This window comes from Alligator mississippiensis, chromosome 4 (genome assembly GCF_030867095.1).
Source record: "Alligator mississippiensis isolate rAllMis1 chromosome 4, rAllMis1, whole genome shotgun sequence".
NCBI classification, from domain to species: Eukaryota; Metazoa; Chordata; order Crocodylia; family Alligatoridae; genus Alligator; species Alligator mississippiensis.
The window spans coordinates 151507806-151525394 of NC_081827.1; the positions used below are offsets into that span (position 1 = coordinate 151507806).

The 17589-nt window shown below is 46.6% G+C and overlaps 1 protein-coding gene across 1 annotated transcript; it reads right to left on the reverse strand.

The window, feature by feature from the left end:
* Positions 1 to 932: 932 nt before the first annotated feature.
* Positions 933 to 16852, reverse strand: LOC109286369 (scavenger receptor cysteine-rich type 1 protein M130). The gene is made up of 11 exons (XM_059726246.1): positions 16837 to 16852; positions 15427 to 15741; positions 13360 to 13674; positions 9554 to 9868; positions 8873 to 9184; positions 7278 to 7592; positions 5492 to 5527; positions 5018 to 5146; positions 3680 to 3775; positions 1594 to 1785; positions 933 to 1045 (listed from the first exon to the last, which is right to left on the reverse strand). Exons 1-11 carry the CDS (start codon positions 16850 to 16852, stop codon positions 933 to 935), a joined length of 2154 nt encoding a protein of 717 aa, XP_059582229.1.
* Positions 16853 to 17589: the final 737 nt, after the last annotated feature.

The window sequence follows — 17589 nt, forward strand, 5'->3', positions numbered from 1 at the left end:
GCTCCTGGACTGAGTTTCCACACACAATGACCCTCCACCACTCCAGTCATCTTTTTGTACCTTCCTCAGCTACCTCCACACTGTATTTTGCCCTTGTGGGGTAAGTTCTGAGGTCCACTCGCCCTGTCGCTGAGTAAGCCAGCTTGAGTCTCCCCGCCCTTGTGGGTGTCCCCCCCCCACACACACACCCACTTTCCCCAGGCATAGCTCGCCTGGTTTCCCATGGGGCTGTAGATGAGTGAGCTTCAGCCTGCTTTCCCCTGCCCTCCACTTTCCCCATAGCCCCAGCCTGCCCCTATAGGATTCATTAGCCCCAATGTATTTTTTGGATTTTTGTTTCTTTATTAGTTTCTCTCTCCCTTATGTTAGGCAATGGCACGGCAGGAGCCTTCTGGGTGGACAACAGATGCCCCCACAGCATTTCTTGCATCCCTCACTATGGGTCAGTTTCAAACCAGGCTCCCAAGAGGCTGCATGTCCCTACAATGCCAAGCCCAGAGGCAGAGGCTAACTGACCCCCTCTGGAGGTAGACATGCCTATATTTGTTACCTTGTCTTGTGATGCATTTTCATTCTCACTCTATCATCCCCTTGTACTGACCCAATACATCAGGTTGAGAGAAATATATCATTTCTGGAACAAGCTTTCAAAATGTTTTAATATGAAAATGCATTAATTTTAGCATGAAGAATTTTTTAGGAATACAAAAGGAGGAACTATTCATACAGCCTAATCAATGATAACTTAAAAATTGTCACTTAAACTAATACACTTGCAACTACATCAGCCTCTAGAAGAAGCTGGTCAGGCCACCAGCTATGCAGGGACTGTTTCTAGGGACTCTTTGGCCCAGTCAGCATTTCTGAGAGGTATCATCTAATCATATAGCATTTATGTCCTCGCAAGGCATTTGTGATAAACACAGACATTATTATATCAACATTCCAGCAAAACCGTCTTCAACATCATCATATTCTATGTCCCCAGGAGGCAGGGATGGGTCTTTTCTGTCAGCTCCACTTCTTCGGGAGTGCAGACTCCAACCTGAAAATATCAAGGGAAGCACATGATAGTGACTTAGTTCTGAACCCTGCCTTCCCATTCAGGTGAGCCACCGCAACCACATACACCTTGGTGATTTCAAGGTCACCATGCAATACAGGCATATCCATTACTTCCCATTGCATAACTTGAGGAATGTTGAGCAAGGCCTCAAACTACTGTGGGAGTAACTTATATTTTTAAGCTTTAAAATAAATAGAATATTTTCATCCCTTTGTTATTTCTGAAACTTAGATTACGCATGCTTCATTTTTTAAGCCTTTTAAGTTTGATAACTGCACAACTTGCTATACATTTTTAAAAGCAAAACAGAACCTTTTACATAATGATGTGACTCCACTTTCCACGGGGATTCCAGGGGCTTTCTCTTTATTCTGCCAAGGTGCAAGAACTTCTTCAGCATGATGAACTTCTTAGACATCATCATAGTCATAGCTTATTGAATCTCCAGACATGACAGAAGAATTTTTTTAAACACTAAACACTGCTTGACTAGAAATTATGTAGTGAGATACACTAACTTTACTCACCTGTCTGCGAATCCCTTGTCCCATCACTTTCCTCTGGGACTTCATTGACTTCCTCATCATTCTGGTGAAAAGCAGAACTGTGTTCTGCATCAGAAATTTCATCAGCATCATCATAACCATCACTGGTGGCATCTCTGGGCAGTACAGAGGCCTCTGAAATACAGATGGGAATTAATAGTGATGAGGACAGACCTGACACGGAATAGAGAAATTAAGTAAAGGTCAGGGACAAAAGGCTGAGATGCCCATAAGCAACCCTGATCTGCTCTGTCCATCAATTCCATTCATTCAGCCTGGGAAGCCTGCTAGCAAATGCTCTGCTTAGACCTGGAAAAATTAAGTCCACTACATTAGCCTTATTCAAGAACCCCATTATCTTTTCATCAGAGGATATCAGTATTACTGAACTGTATGTTGTGATAAACCCATGTTCATCTTGTCCCATTTTATCTTCCTTCCATATCTTTAATTCTTCTTTCCATCAGTTTCTGAACAAATATCTTATTTTCCACAGAGTTCTTGAGATGAGACAGCAGCCATATTCCAAGTAAAAATAAGTTGTCAAACATTCCCAAACAGCATTTTTAAGCAACTTGACTCTAAGCAATCAAATAACAAAATATAATGCAGAAATAAAATGATATAAGAAGGTAGAGGATTTTGCCACACAGATTTTCTCCCTCTCTGCAAGGTATGGAGTGCAGGGAGCTATGCAACTGGCTTGCCATTTTCCTAGGATCCCTGATTTGCTGGACATGTGATTTCCCAGGTATCCCAAGTCTCTGGAGAGCCGACCCCTGTGGGAGTTTGACAGCCTGGACAATCAGCCACCTCAAGAGTCCCAATGGCTCTGGGAGCCAGGAGCCTCTAATCCATAGAAGCCCTTTCTCCAGAGCAACCCAGGAAGAGCCAGAGAGCTGTAGCTTCATTTCAGAGTTCCCAACAGAAAATGAACTTATCCAGTAAAAATCCAGATTTGTGGAAACTGCAAAGTATTCCAGCTGGCAAAGAGCTGCTGCTTGGACAATGTGCCTCTCTCCTGACTTGGAATACAGCATGTCTTTTCTGTTTCTTAGGGTGTCAAATTCTTATGGAGGCACAAAGGCCAAGCAAACAGGAATTCATACCCCTTGTCACACCGCAAATGCCCAAACTTTGTGGCTGCAATGAATACGGAAAGGTTTTCTGCCATTTTATTCAGTGGGCATCTCATTGTTTTATGCACAAGAGCACAGACAACCCACAACGACCCATGCTCTTCAGCTGCCCCAGGCTAGCACCTTGGGACTTAAGAGGCTCAATCCTGCACAGCCTGGGAATTATCTTGCAGGATCAGTTCCCTCAAAGCCCCAGAGCACCTGCCTAGCTTTCCAGGGCAGTCTCTCATGCACTCCTGTGTAAATGGGGAACCTCAGCTCCCTCCTTTACATGGATGTGCTGTGGGGAATCTCTGAGAGACAGCTCTTTAATCAAGGAACAAATCACCTGTTGCCCCACAGGATCAGGCCCTAATCAATTCAGGACAATGGGCAACATTTATTTTACCCATTGAAGCAAATCAGCTGGTGAGGCACATATTGTCCCAGCTGATCCACTTCGCTTCATGATGTCTGTTTATACCCTTTCGTCTCTGTCCTCTGCCATACAACTAAATCAACACCACACTCTGTAGTAGAAAGGATGATGGTGGAAGAAACCTCAAGGGAAAGTGAACCCACACAGCAGATCACTGACCACTGTAGGAAAGGAAAGGAGATAGTGAATAATCATTATTCCAATGTTCCCAAGCTATTTTCAAATTATCTGGCCCTAGAAACAGATGCTTTCCTGACCCATCCTTAGTTCCACTCCAAAACTGGAGCATGGGCAATGTGACAGAAATTGTCCCGGGAGCTGGGACTAGCAACATCTTGGTTCATGAGCACGCTGGGGTTTTCACTGATGGAAGTTCACTGGTCTCATCACAGAACCAGTGCTGGCAGCATTCAGCCCAGTTGAAAACTACAGGGAATTAGGTCTAGGTCAAGATCTCAGGATGGGAAGTGAATTAGACAGTGACTCTGTGTTAGGAACGTAATGCACAGACCTGAATGAACAAATAATTCCTGCTTCTCCTTCACTGGGCTGTAGTCAATCTCTTCATACACAACCTCAGAGAAGGGCTGCATGACGTTTCTGGACCCTGAAAGCAAAGAGTAAGCGGTTATTGGAAGAGGAGGTGGGAAACATTATTAAACCTTCAAATCAGTGTGGGACTATCAGCAGTTCTACTTCATTTTCCTGCCAGAAAATATCTCAGTCTAGACAACTAATGTGTCCCCTTTAAAAACTTCTCTTTGGAGATGTTTCCTTATCTGTTCCACCATCACAAAATCTCTCCTCCTAAAATGTCTGTTTCCCTTTCATTTCATTACTGTACATTATTGCCCACACAGCAGCTTCAATAATTCCTCTCCCAACACAAAGTTTACATTTCAGGAGTAACAACACCTATTTCTCTGCTTTATAATGTTGTTGTAGTTGAAGATGCATTTGTCTGTAAGACTCAATCCTCCAGTGAGTATAATACATTATCCACTCTTGCTCAAAACTGTTCTTCACTAGGGCTGCCATTCGTCCAGTTTTATAGAGGACAGCCCAGTTTCCTGCTACTCTGTCCTCTGTCCTTTTGGTATGAAACTGGATGCCTTTATGTCAGACTGGTGGAAGTCTGCAGAGGGAAATGGAGGATATAAAGGTATCAAGTTTCATATCAGTAGGAAAGAGGACAGAGTAACAGAAAACTGGGCTGCCCTCTATGAAATTGGATGAATGGCCACCCTATTCTTCGCACATCTATAGTCTCAAAATTTTCCACAGTATATCCAATTGTTCTAGGTCATTATTGCTCACATTTTTGGCTCCATTGGCCTGATGAATAGCATGGCTCCACTTTGCAGGCTGGAGCATGCCCTGTGCCAGCCCTTTACACCAAGATCTGGCCTGGGGCTCCACGGTGCCAATGCTGGCCAAGTATGGGCAGTCCAATGCCGGCCAGGTATGGGCAGTGGGGGAGGGAGGAGGGGCAAAGCCCAATGCTGGCGAGGTGGAGATGGTGAAGTGATCTGTGCCATACTGTCCACCTAGAATCAGGCTCCATGCTCCCCACCCCCGGGCACCACACACCGGATTCAGACCCTGCCCCACCCTGCATTCCCGAACTAGCAGTCAGGGCCATGGTCAGCAAGTCTACCCACAGGATCCATTGGGAACCCAACGGGTTGGATGGCAGAGCACGGTGGGCTGGACCTGGCCCACAGGCGAGGGGTTAAACACCCCTGTCTGGGGGCTTTTCCACTATTTCCTTCTTCTTTCTCATACTCTACAACTCTCCCTGCAACTTCAAAGAGGTACTTCTATATCATTTAAACCCACTGGGACATACCTTTCTGCTGTGCTCTGGCATTTCGCAACAGCCCAGCCAGAATGATTAGGACCAAGCAGAGAAGGACGCCCAGAATAATGCAGATGACAATGGGCACCATGTCTCCCCAACTGTCTGTGGCAGGTGGATCTGAAAGGAAACAAACATAGGAGCATTATACACTATTCTCTGCAAGACAAATGAATCTCAAGGGAACATCCCCAGTTACTAATTGTACTGTATGTGGCCAAAAGGTCAAATACTGAGAGACAGGAGAGGAACTCACATGCTAGAGCAAGAGTCAGGAGCCCAGGCACATCACCGGAAAGCCACTGAGCAGAAAAGCCTATTGGTTGGTGTGCCCTGCAGGACCCACCCCAGGTGCCATTGGCTCATAGATATCAGACTTTCTGTCAAGAAGCTCCTTCTCCCAGAGCACAAGTTACAGTTCGTCTCTCAGGAAAATGCAGCACTTATTGGAAGGGGGTTCTTTACCTGTTCCCTTCGGGGATGTAGTCATTCCTGTGTCATCTGCAAAGGTAAAAAGAAGAAGGGTTGGAGTCTGAAAGAAGGGAGAGGTAAAGCATTATCTACCAAAGGGATGGTCCCCCTGTGTGGCTGCAGGTGGAAGTGGCACATCTCAAATATGGTCTCCCTTCAAGTGGGGCAGGGACAGTGCTTGGGCACCTGAGAAAGAAGTCCCCCTGTGCTTTAGGAGCAGTGCGGACAATAGTAATAAACTAGAACACAGGAGCCTCAGATGAGAGCAGGGGCTCCATGCGCTGACACATGAGCACATCTGGGCCCTCCAAGGTTACACCCCTCACCATCCATTCCTGTGGCCAAGGAATGGGGGACAGATATATGGCTAGGGAGGGGTATCCAACACCCCTGCACAGAAAGCTGCAAGCTTTCTAACTAACCTGTCACTCACTGTTACTGCTGCCAAGGGGCGGCCAGCTTTTAGTACATAACGGATTGAACAGAGATCCACAGTGCAAATAACTAGATTAGCTTTATTCATTATGCCCAGGTCATAAAGCTACCTGACAGTGGGATGGGTGCAAGGACAACAGATTCAAAGTTTTCCACCATTATGCACCTTATATACAAATACATATACACTATTAGGCCAATCATTAGCTAACGCAGTTAGTTACATAGGTGCATTTCCTGAATAGGTAATATCTGCCACCTAAATTATTTTGCTTCATGAATCTCCGTGAACTATAATTTAGTTTGTTATAATTCTGCTATCCCAGCTAATGGCTAGTCCACTCCTACCTGATCCTTCCCAGCTATATTTGGAGCCTCCTTAGGTAGTTCTAACAGTTGCCCATCCTCTGCAGGTATAGACCACCATCAAGCAAGCAATCTCAGCCTGGAAATTGCTGTCACCTTTCTGCCACTATCCAAATTTTCATAGCAGCAAAAAGTGAAAGCAAACAGTTGTCCATATCCTCTGTCCCACCACAAATGCTCAGGTTTGTGGCACAACAGAAAACAGTAATAGATCGGGTAGCTTTCTAACAGCCCCGGTATGTTTGCTTATGGCAGAAGTGCTCAGGCAGCATAAGTCTGCCCATGCACTCCTGGCTCCCTGAGGCAGGTGCTCCTCAGGATGGAGGGGTCTGATCCTTCACACCCCAGGAATTCCCAGGCAGGATTGGCCCCTCAAGCCTCAGAAACACCTGCCTTGCTTTCCCAGCTTACCCAGATGCATCCCTCCAGGGACATCACTTGCAAACATGCACCCAATGCAGGATGCAGAAAAATCCCTCTGCAGGGGATTTCCCCACATGCCCTGCAAGCATGGAGTCCTGGGGGAAGGAGATTCCTGAGGGGGTGCACCTTCTACATTGTTAGCACCCTATTCCTGACAGCAGTGTGATGCACAGGCTGCAACATGGAGTAGGGACCCCGGTTGGGAGCTTTCCCTCACCATTGCACTTGCAGACACAGGTGCACAACTGCCCTGCATAAGAGTTTCCCCATGTAGGCCTGCAGAAGCAGAGGGGTATCTCCCACCGGGGTCCCCTTCCCAACCCAGGGATATATCTGCAAGCTGGTTTTCCCCTCATGCAGATACACCCAAAGTTAGGGGTCAGCAACCAGGCGTGTCTGTAGATGTCCATGGAGTGTGATCAGTTGTGCCACAACCTATCACAGCACAGCCAATTGCACTCCACTGACAACATCTGTTTCTAGCCTCACATACCATCTCTACAGGAAGCTTTCCTAACTGAATCTTTCCAACCTGTCCAAGGAGGCTTATACTCACCAGAGCAATTCACAGCAGCATCTTCTTTATGGTGGCAGTTACTGTCCTCCCAGTGCTTCGCAGGACAGTGCCACAGAGATGACTCTGTCCCTCGACAGTCCAACTTCTCCAGCCAGATGGGGCCAGTCCCTTCCCCGAATGCTGCTCCACCCAGGGCAGATACAGCAGGTCCACAGCCTAGTTGTTTACACACAACGTCTGCATCTGCCATGTCCCAGGAGTCATCACACACTGTTCCCCAGGATCCGCGGTGCCAAACCTCCACTCTCCCTGAACAGCTGTCCTTTCCTTGCACAACGCGGAGCTTTTCCTTGTCTGGGAAAGGCGGAAACCTCACATGTTACTGGGATAGCTGGGAAGGTCGTTAGGGACTTAGAAGAGATACAGAGAAGCATTGATACCTGTGCAGTTTGTAGAGCCTGGGCACGCAGCAAATGAGTTTTGTGTACTGTTTTCTTTTCCTCCTACAGAAATAAATATTACCATGAGTGGACTAATTACTGTGTTTCATGAAAAATGAATTAGAATCTATAACCTCTCCACTGCAACACTGTGGGCAAGTTTACATGCGACGTTAAGTCGCCTTAGTGACGTGCTATACTGATGAAGCGATCGTGTCCATCTACACATGACCAACAGCTACTTTGCTGCAGCACTGCACTCCCTCACTGTAGCATGCCACTACAGAATAGCAGCAGCTAAAAATCACCATTTGCCCAATAGACAACACAGTATGGGTGACACCTGCGCCATGCTTTAGCACTTCTTTTGGAAGTGTTAAAGAACGGGCATGACACAGGAGCAACATCACCATATGGGTACAGGTAGACGCGCCTTGTATGAATAAGATATAAGTTCTAGTTTGTGTAATACCCAAAGGATTTGTACGTTAGTTATAAACATGATTTCTCTAACTTCTTGCAGCTCTCTGCCATTGTGCGTGTGATTGTGATTTCTCACACCATGCTTTCTCTTTTTGAGTCTCTTCCTTATCCTTTTGTAAAGAACCTTGTAGTGAACAGTTTTATTTTCTGAAGAACACCTGGAGTAGTAGGCAATTCCCATGAAGAGATACAATTTTACTGTATCTGGAACCGAAATAAACCTACAGCTCAGATCCAGCATATTCAAACATATATCCAAGCCACTTGCCAAAATATACACAAACAGATTTTTGGAAAATTCTCACCCAGATTAAAACCTCACAGTTTGGGTCCATCACTGATTTTCATCCCCAAAATATAAACAGTTTGTTACAATCTTCAAAAGGAAAAAAGGTCTAATCAATTAAAAATGTCTAATGCTCTATGGTGACTGCTTCTCTCCCAAAGACTGGAGGAAGGGGATTTTGGTACCTGATATCTTGTCTGTCTTTCCCAACTAGACATTAGATCCAGTAAAAGATATCACCCACAAAACTGGGTGCCTAATAAATAGGCACCTCACAGGCACCTTGCCTAATAAATGCAATATTTTTCTACCTCACTGCCTCAGTGAACATGAGCACATGTGTGCAGGTGCAGTTGTACATCTGAGGATGTTGGTGTATCATCTGGGCGTGTATGTGTGTTTAAAGATTCTTTTAGAGTTACCACTGCAAGCAATGTGGGTCTCTTCTACCCGGTCATCGCACGACTGAAGATCCCACGGCTCTGATGGGCACTGCCAAAGGGAACCATGATGCTCACGGCACTCAATGTGGTCCAGCCATGTGGGACCAGAACCTTCTCCATAGGCAAATTCTCTTTCAAGTGCCCCTCCAACTCCACAGCTGAGCTGCTTGCATATAATTTCAATGGTGATATCAGCCATTCGATTGGAGCAAACACTCCCCCATGTTCCATTGTAGAAAACCTCCAACCGTCCAGCACAGTCACCACCATTCACCAGCCTCAGATCCATGAACTCTAGAAGGAAATGCAAAAAAACAACTTGTACTGACCTGATCCTGATCAAACCTGCAGTATGCACACTGAAATCCCAGCGATCATGGCCAGCTCTATGCAGGGCAATTATGGGAAAAAGCACCATTCTAATGATGACTTTCATAAGTGGGAAAACAAGAAACAGAAATAAGCATCCAGGGGGGACCTCTATCATTCTTATTTCTCCCCTCAAAAATCTGACTCCTCCTCAGCAGCACTCTAATAATTACTTTCATGTGTTGATAAGTGAGAAAGAAAGATAGACAGTCAAAGAGGATCTCTATCATTCTCATCTCTCCACTCCAGTATACCCCTGGTAACCAGGCTCACGCGAGCAGTTACAGAACAGACCTGAACAGAGCACTCCTGCATCCTCTTTGTGTCGGCAGTTGTGCTGGCCCCAGCTCCTGGAAGGACATGCCCAGAGCTCCAACTCATTCCCAGCACATTTCACATCATCCAGCCAGATCTGCCCTGAGCCTTCCCCATAGTGAGCAGAGGCAGATGCCTCAATGGCATGTCCACATCTCAGTTGTTGGCAAACTACACTGGCATCAGACAAGTCCCAGGAATCATCACAGACAGTCCCCCAGGTGCCCTGGTAATAAATCTCCACTCTCCCAGCACAGCGACCTGCCCCATTCACCAGTCTGATCTTCCTGCTTCCTGTATGGAGAAATCGCAGCAATTAATGGGCAAATTAATGATAACTGAATAGTTTTCATGTAAATCTTTCTGCTTTAAAAAGGTTCATACATTGAAATGACTTAAAAACCTGGACATACAAGTAAAAATAATGGAAAACATCTGCAAAGTTAGAATACAAGTCGATACTGGCAGGAAATAATTCAGGCTCATAAATAGGCCGTGCCTCCCTCTACCCCCATCAGAGGTACAGTTCCTTTCAGAGCACACACAAGCCTGGTCAATATGACAGTTGTCTCCCTGTTAGTCCTGGGCCTCTGACTGCTAGGACAGCAGTGGCCTTTGTCTGCTCGGCCCTCTGGCAGGATGGCAGGTAGGAGCTGACCCTGAACCAATGGTAATAATGACTATGGCAACATCGCAGGAGACAGTGACTGTGGCTGTGACACTGATGGCAACAGTGGAGGCACTTCCTGCCCTTCCTGGTGGGAGAGGGGAAGGGGAAGAAAAAATGGAGGGACCTGCAGGAATCAATGATGCTCACTTGTGAGGATAAGTGCCACAGCAGAGCTTCTCTCTGGTACTGGGAAATTGGAAACAATGAGCCTGGAAATCAAACTGTGCTTCAGAAGATACTGAAAGTCTGCCCATCAGACCTAAACTGCTTCATTGTTATACCTCTGGGACTAGACTAGGATCTGAGTTTTAGGAGCCAAAAAGGCTATCAGAAATTTCTAGGCAGCTTTCAAGAAGCCAAGGGTGACCCAGTACTGATGTACACTGTTTTTAGTGTGGTGCCAAAAAATCGAGAGAGACTGGTAGAAATTAGAATACATTCACTGAAGCAGACTTATGAATATAGGTAAAGATGCACTCTGAGGAAATAAGAAAGATCAGTAAAATAGGGGCTAAAAACAGGATATGGACAGGCACTTGGATGGCCCAAGCCCTTCTAAAAGCATACCCCACATCCCCTCAAGTCCGGGAGGAGTATACAGTGCCCTCACATTGGTAGAAGCAGGTGCTAACTGCAGTGTTACATATTACTATGGAAAGCCAAAATTTTGTCCTAAATGGGGCAAACAGGGACACCTAGCAGCAGCCCACACTTGGCTAATTTGTTCAATGTGCAGGTAAGTGGGGCACGTGGCAAAGCAAAGGGAAGGTTTATGGCAATATTGTCTCTGTGGAGAGAAAGGATACCTCTTTAAGATACTTTTCAACCTCCAAATAAAAAGGAAAGGAACAATCAGGAACATCGAGTCAAGATCCCTTGGGAGATCTCCTACAGGAAATGGCCCACAGAGTAGGGTTAACATAAGAGGAGGAGGAGGAAGGAAAGAAAATGGAAAGAAAACAATCTGTTCTCCCAGCCTGCCTTGCTGACACCCTGACCCACCATGATCCTGGTTCCAAGCCAGACTCCTGTCCTCTGACAGCCAGCTCCCGGCCTGTAGTAATCACCAATATCCCAATCCCATAAACTAGAACTACTGCTCCAGGCCTCCTGGCTGGTCACTCTGGCTAGATCCCTGCTTACTGATCCTGACCCCTGGTCTCATGTTTCAAAACTGCCAACATCTGGGCACATAAGAGCTCTCAGCCTCCTGACCCCCCTGCTCCTGACCCATGACAACTGCGGTCCTTTGCTCCCTGACCTGTCTGTTCCTGATCCCCTGGGTTGTGACCCTGACCGCTGACATCCTGGCTGTACCCCTGACCGAAGAAGATTTTTGTAGGATTTTCAGGAGAAGTCACCTGAGCAAACAACACTGACATCTTCCGCTATGCCAGCCTGCATTGTCTCAGACAGGGAGTTGTTACAGAGCATCAGATTAAACTCATGTCCAGCACACTGGACACTTCTGAACCCCACAGGACCTGTCCCGCGCTCAGACTTTGCAGGGTGATAGGCTTTCTCAGCAGCTCCACACTGCAGCTGCCTGCACACCACGCTGGCATCGTTCATGTCCCACTGATCATCCAGGACTCTGCTCCATGTTCCACCGAGGGAAATCTCAACTCGCCCATCGCATCGGCTCTCTCCATTCAACAGTATAAGTGATTCAGAGCGACCTGGCCTCAGGAGAGAGAGAAAATGAATTGAACATCACTTTCTATTTTCCATTATATAACATGCAGAATGTATACTTGAAATTACATAGATTATCAAATACTCAGAGAACTACAGTGATAAGAAGAACAACTGCTGTTATGAGGATTTTAGGAGAATCCTTTATTAGAATTATTATACTCAAGGCTAGAGCCCTGGCAGGGAGTTGTTAGCCAGGACCTCCGATTAAGTGCATTCCTTGAGGCCAAGGAACAACACTGGACTTTTGCTTGTCAGCCATCAGAGCTCTCTTGGCAGCGAGTGTGGAAAGATCAGACCCTATACCTGAAGTAGCTCTGCTGGCAAAACCCCTGGTATGGATGCAGCTTCTGCTTTCTCCTTGCAGAGCTTCTGTTGTCAGGGGTGAGGGTATAGCTCCAGCAAAAGGAAAACACCTGCCACCAGATGGCCCAGGCAACTTTGCAGTGATGCCCTAATTAAAGTAGAGGCAGTCCAAGCTCTCCCTGACATTATTTAAACAGCCTGAGGAAGGTAGAGAGAAGATACCATAGCTTTGACTTCTGCTGGGAGACATCCCAACAGGTGAATGAAGGTGCTGATTGAAGGTGTCTCGGTGTCTAAAAATATGCTTCACTCCTCTGCATCTGCTGCCAGTATTTCTAGCAGCAAACAGTAGCTATGGCCACCAAGATGCAAAAGGATATGTTCACCTGCATGCTTCTGGTAGCTCTGGGCAGCTCCAGTCATCTGCCGTGTGCCACATTACGAAGTATAATTTAAGATACCACCTGCTGAATGAACCATGGCAACTGCCTGAAGGAGTGAGGGTGTCTTGACTCTCATTGGGTACTGGGTGAGAGCAGGAGTTTTCAGTCAAGATAGAGTAATTCTTGTGGCAGAGGGGAAGGTTCTTCTGCTACTAAAGGCCTGTGCATCGGCTTTGCCCCATTCACTACAGTCCTTGCCCTCTCTGCAGAGAATGCAGAAGTGGTCTCACAGAGGAGGGTGATGCTAGTGGCCAAGACAACAGAGCTATGACATAGGTGTAGTGATCGTAAGGTCCAATATACACAGTGAATGACAAGAACTACACAACACGTTATATTCTGGAACAATAAGCAATCCCTGTAGACTATATCTCTATCTGAGTAACTGAACTGGCTAGCTATTTCACTAAGAAACCTTGCCCCAATTACCAAATCATCTAAATTAGGGAGCATCTCTAAGTAATAACTATCACTGTAATAGGCTCTTGCCCCATTGCACTAAGAAAGCGTAACAGAAGTGACTATATAAAAGCAGTGACTATATAAATAAAATCAGTGTCCTCTTAGATATTCTTCCACTATGAAACAGGGGAGGGAAGTGGAAAAAGGTTGAGTGGAAAATTCTTGTACCAGTGTTATTTGGGGCCAGACTCATTGTTTTCTTTGCTCACCTGAGCAAATCACACTGACATCACGGTCATGGAAACACTGAGAGACTCCCAGGGCAGTAACCGGGCAGTGCCATAAATGGGGTTCAGTCCCATTACAGTGGAATGTGTCTCTCCAGACGGGCCCCGTTCCTCTCCCAAAATGCCCTCTTCCTGGAGCTGACACTGCAAATCCACAATCTAGCTGACGACAGAGAACGTGGGCATCTGATAAATCCCAGCGCGAGTCACACATGGTGCCCCAGGCACCGAACACCTGGACCTCCACTCTCCCCGAGCACTGTGTGCTGCCGTTCACCAGCCTGAACCCTGTGAACCCTGCGGAGAAGAGAAGATGGACAGTGATTAGAGAGGAGCACAACAGTGCACGTCTCATTTTATACCAAATAGTCAAAGAATGGGAAATCGGAAAATGACAACCCCTTTATGATTATCCTGGCTTTTCAAGGATTTTACCAGAAATGGATTCCAATTCTTCTGTCCTTCCTTCCAACAAAGGAATATCTCTTTTTTGCTCTACCCAAGCCCAAAATTCATATCAATGCTGTCCTGGTGTTGTGTATGTAGGTTTGAAAGGGTGAGCCTTTGTTGGGAAGGACAGGTTATAAAGAAAGAAAGAAAGAAAGAAACACATACATAAATTCTAATATAATAAACGCCTTGTCTGTGTCTCTGTCTGTCCATAACACTCTGGGCCAACTGCACATGTGCGCCCAGAGGGCGGGTACCGATTGATTAGCCCAGGGGGCCCGGGCACAACTGTGCACCAGGGCTCAGGGGAGTGAGCGGATAAGGTCGAAAGCCAGGGAGCCACCTCACTGCACTTTCCCTGGACAGCAGCCGGCAGGGAGGGGAGCGGAGAGTGGGTAGAGGAGCAGGGAGGCGGGGTCGCAGCAACCACCACCTCTAGAAGGGCGATGGGGGACTGGGGCTGGGGCTATCCTGGGCTGTTCCTGACAGGGGCGAGGGCTGGGCGAGGTGAGCCTGGCCCAGACCCTGGGACAATGGGAGTCCAGCAGCACCTCTAGAGCCATAGCCGGGCAGCTCCCACTGCTATTCACACCAAGGGAAGCTGACAGAAGGGAGCATATTTCCCCCCACCCCCCTCCCCAACCCCGAGCTCCTCCTCACCGTGTCCCTGCATGAAGAACTGGGCTCTGATTATCCCCAGCCCAGCCCAGGATACTGTCCAGGCCGGGCCATGGGACACCTGGAGCCCAGAGGCTCCTGCACAGACATGGGTGGGTGAGTCCCACTAATGTGCACCATGGGGAAACTAAGGAGTGGGTGACACATGCTCCCTCATGCCGCGCCACTCCCCTGGAGGAGCCACTGGGCTTCAGTTGTCCCATGACCTGGCCTGCCCAGGGCACAGTCAGGGGAATGGGGCCCTGGACAGGCTGTGTCCTGGGGCCATGGGAGCCTGGCAGCTCCTCCAGAGGTGGAGGTAGGTGGCTCCCACTGCTGCACACACTGGGAGGAGCCGGGGGAGGGGAGCACATTCCTGCCCTGAACTTCCTCGCACCATGCCCCTGCACAAGCCACCAGGCTCTGATTGCCCCCTGGCCCAGCTGTTCACAGTGAATGGGGCACCTGGCCATACCAGGTATGTGCAGTGTGTGGCATGTGGCTAGGTGTGTGTGGCTGGGTGCATGTGGCATGTGGCTGGGAGCATGCATGTGTCTGGTGTGTGGCGTGTAGCTGGGTGTGTGAGGCAGGTGGCTGTGTGGGTGGGTGTGGTATGTGGCTGGGTGGATGTGGTGTGTGTGGCAGGTGTGTCGTGGGTGATGTGTGGCCTGGTGAGGGTCCGAGGTGTTGGGGGGCATACGGAGCCGAACACAGAGCGGGTTGGGGGAGGTTGCACACAGCCAGACACAGAGCAGCGGCGGCACAGGGTGGTGGGTGGTGGTGCTCTGTCCCTGCCTCCCACCCGTCATTCATAATGGACACTTGGCTAGTAAATAAATGGCTTCCTGCAAATGCCAGGGATTGCATTGAGTGTCTCAGGTGGTCTGTTTTGATACTACATTCCTATATTCCTATTTTTAAGCTACCACACTAAATTCTTACGTGAACATACGAGGCCAATATCATTTGCATGTGAGCCTGTCTGATTCATGGGTGGTGCTCGGGGGCAGTACGCAAGATGAGACTCATTTCCCACACACTGAAACTTTTCAGTCCAGATTGGCCCTTGTCCTTCTCCAAAGTGAGCTCCTCCTGTGATGGATACAACTGCTCCACATTGTAGCTCATTACAAATCACACTGGCAGCTTTAGGATCAAGGTGGGAATCACTGACAGTAGCCCAAGTGTGTCCAAGGCTTATCACCAGACGTCCTGAGCAGGCATTGTCACCTTCAATCAGCTGGGGCTGTGTGTCACCTAGAGTCAATCAATCCATCAGTGAATATAACACTGAAACCCCTTGCCCTCCATTTCAGCTTTTAGTAAATGCAGATAATTTTTTCAAAACTTTTGCATTCAAAAGTGTTTTAAAAATAGGGAATTAACTGTCCATACACACATTAATTAATTTTCTACTTCTCAATTATTTAATTTTTAACCAATCACGAGGGATAGGGCACATGACTATTTTATTACTTTGTTTTCTGATTAATTATTCTGATATTGCGTATTACACTGTTACTAATTGTTAACAAGAAGTTTTGTGGTTTCCACTTTCAGTTGAACAGGCAACAGCTTTAAATAATCCTACCACTTAAAATCAAGAAAGAATGCAGTAATTAAGGCAGAAGCAGGAATTAGAAAAGCAAAGAGAGGAAGAAAGACAAGTTGTACTAGCTACAAACTAAAAGCTAAGGATCTACTCTTTCACTCTCTTGCAACGTGAATGATTTGTACTTGTGAAAAGTTATGCACACCCTCATTGCCAATTCTAATAGCAATGTGAGCAAAAGAGTTATGGTTTGGAAACACTTCACATTCATTTTGCACAGCTGAAAAAAACTGCATAAGGCTCCAAGGAAAGAAAAATTCAGTCTTGGTATTGGGAGAAATATTCTAACAGCCAGAGTGATTGTGGAAATGAATACCCAGATTGGGAGGTAACCGTAACACCATTAGATGAGTTATTTGAGTTCAGATAAAGCTCTTGGGAGAAAACGAACATCAGGATGTTGTAGTTGCACCAAGGAACTCTCTACTACTACTGCTTTGCTTAGTAACCTGCTTGCTCAAGTTCCCCAGGACAGCAATGAGGAAAGCATGCATCAGATTCATGCATTATCAATGTAACAGAATTATACAGAATTCCAGTACAGATTCTCTGAAACTAAATACTGGGAGCATCTACATGTCATGCTACATCACCACAGTGATGCACTATGTCACCGTAGTGACATGCTACACCAATATAACGACAGCGTACATCTACATGTCACTGGCAACTACTTAGCCATAGCTACACACTCCCTAATTTTAGTGCATCACAAAGACAAAGTACCTGCTAAACCTCACCATGCAGCATGCTCATGGCACAGTGCAGGTGTTCACTGTGCCATAAGGCAACATGTAGACGTGTCCATGATACAATTTAGTTGCTCAGATACAATAGCTTTTGAAATGTAAACAATGTTTCTGATTTGAAATGGAGTAAAAACCTATAAATGGTAAATAGTAAATATGGCATCGGGAGAAGTGGGCTTAGGTTAGTCAAGGGATTCTAAAGACTTGGATGTCCTCATTCTCAGTGAGCATAACAGTTATAGGAGTTGAGGATATTTACCCACTTTCCTGTTGTTTCAGAAGGATGAGACACGTTCTTTTTTCATTCCCTTTTCTTCCATGGCAATTTCCTGACAGGTGGAAGGATGGCTAATTCCTTACCTGAGCATGTGACTCCAGTATAGAAAGAAGGAGGGCATGCTGACTCCAGAGTGTAGGAAGTTATCTTGCATTCCGCTCCTGTTGTCTCATTACCATGACAAAGTATTCCTGTAATTATGTACGGTCTGGAATCCTCCACAAAATGGCTGGCGTTGTGGATACTCACTGCTGATCCACACCCAAGTTCTCTGCAAATTACTAGAAATGCTTTTATAGATGCAACAGGATAACATATTTTCATCAAGTAATCGCCAAGTTTTGCTTCCACTCTGCCGGCACATGGACTGCTACCATTGATAAGCTTCACTCCACCATATACACCTTCAATTAGAGAAGCAGAACAGAATTACAGAAGAGCACATTGAGTCATATCCCCTAGCTATT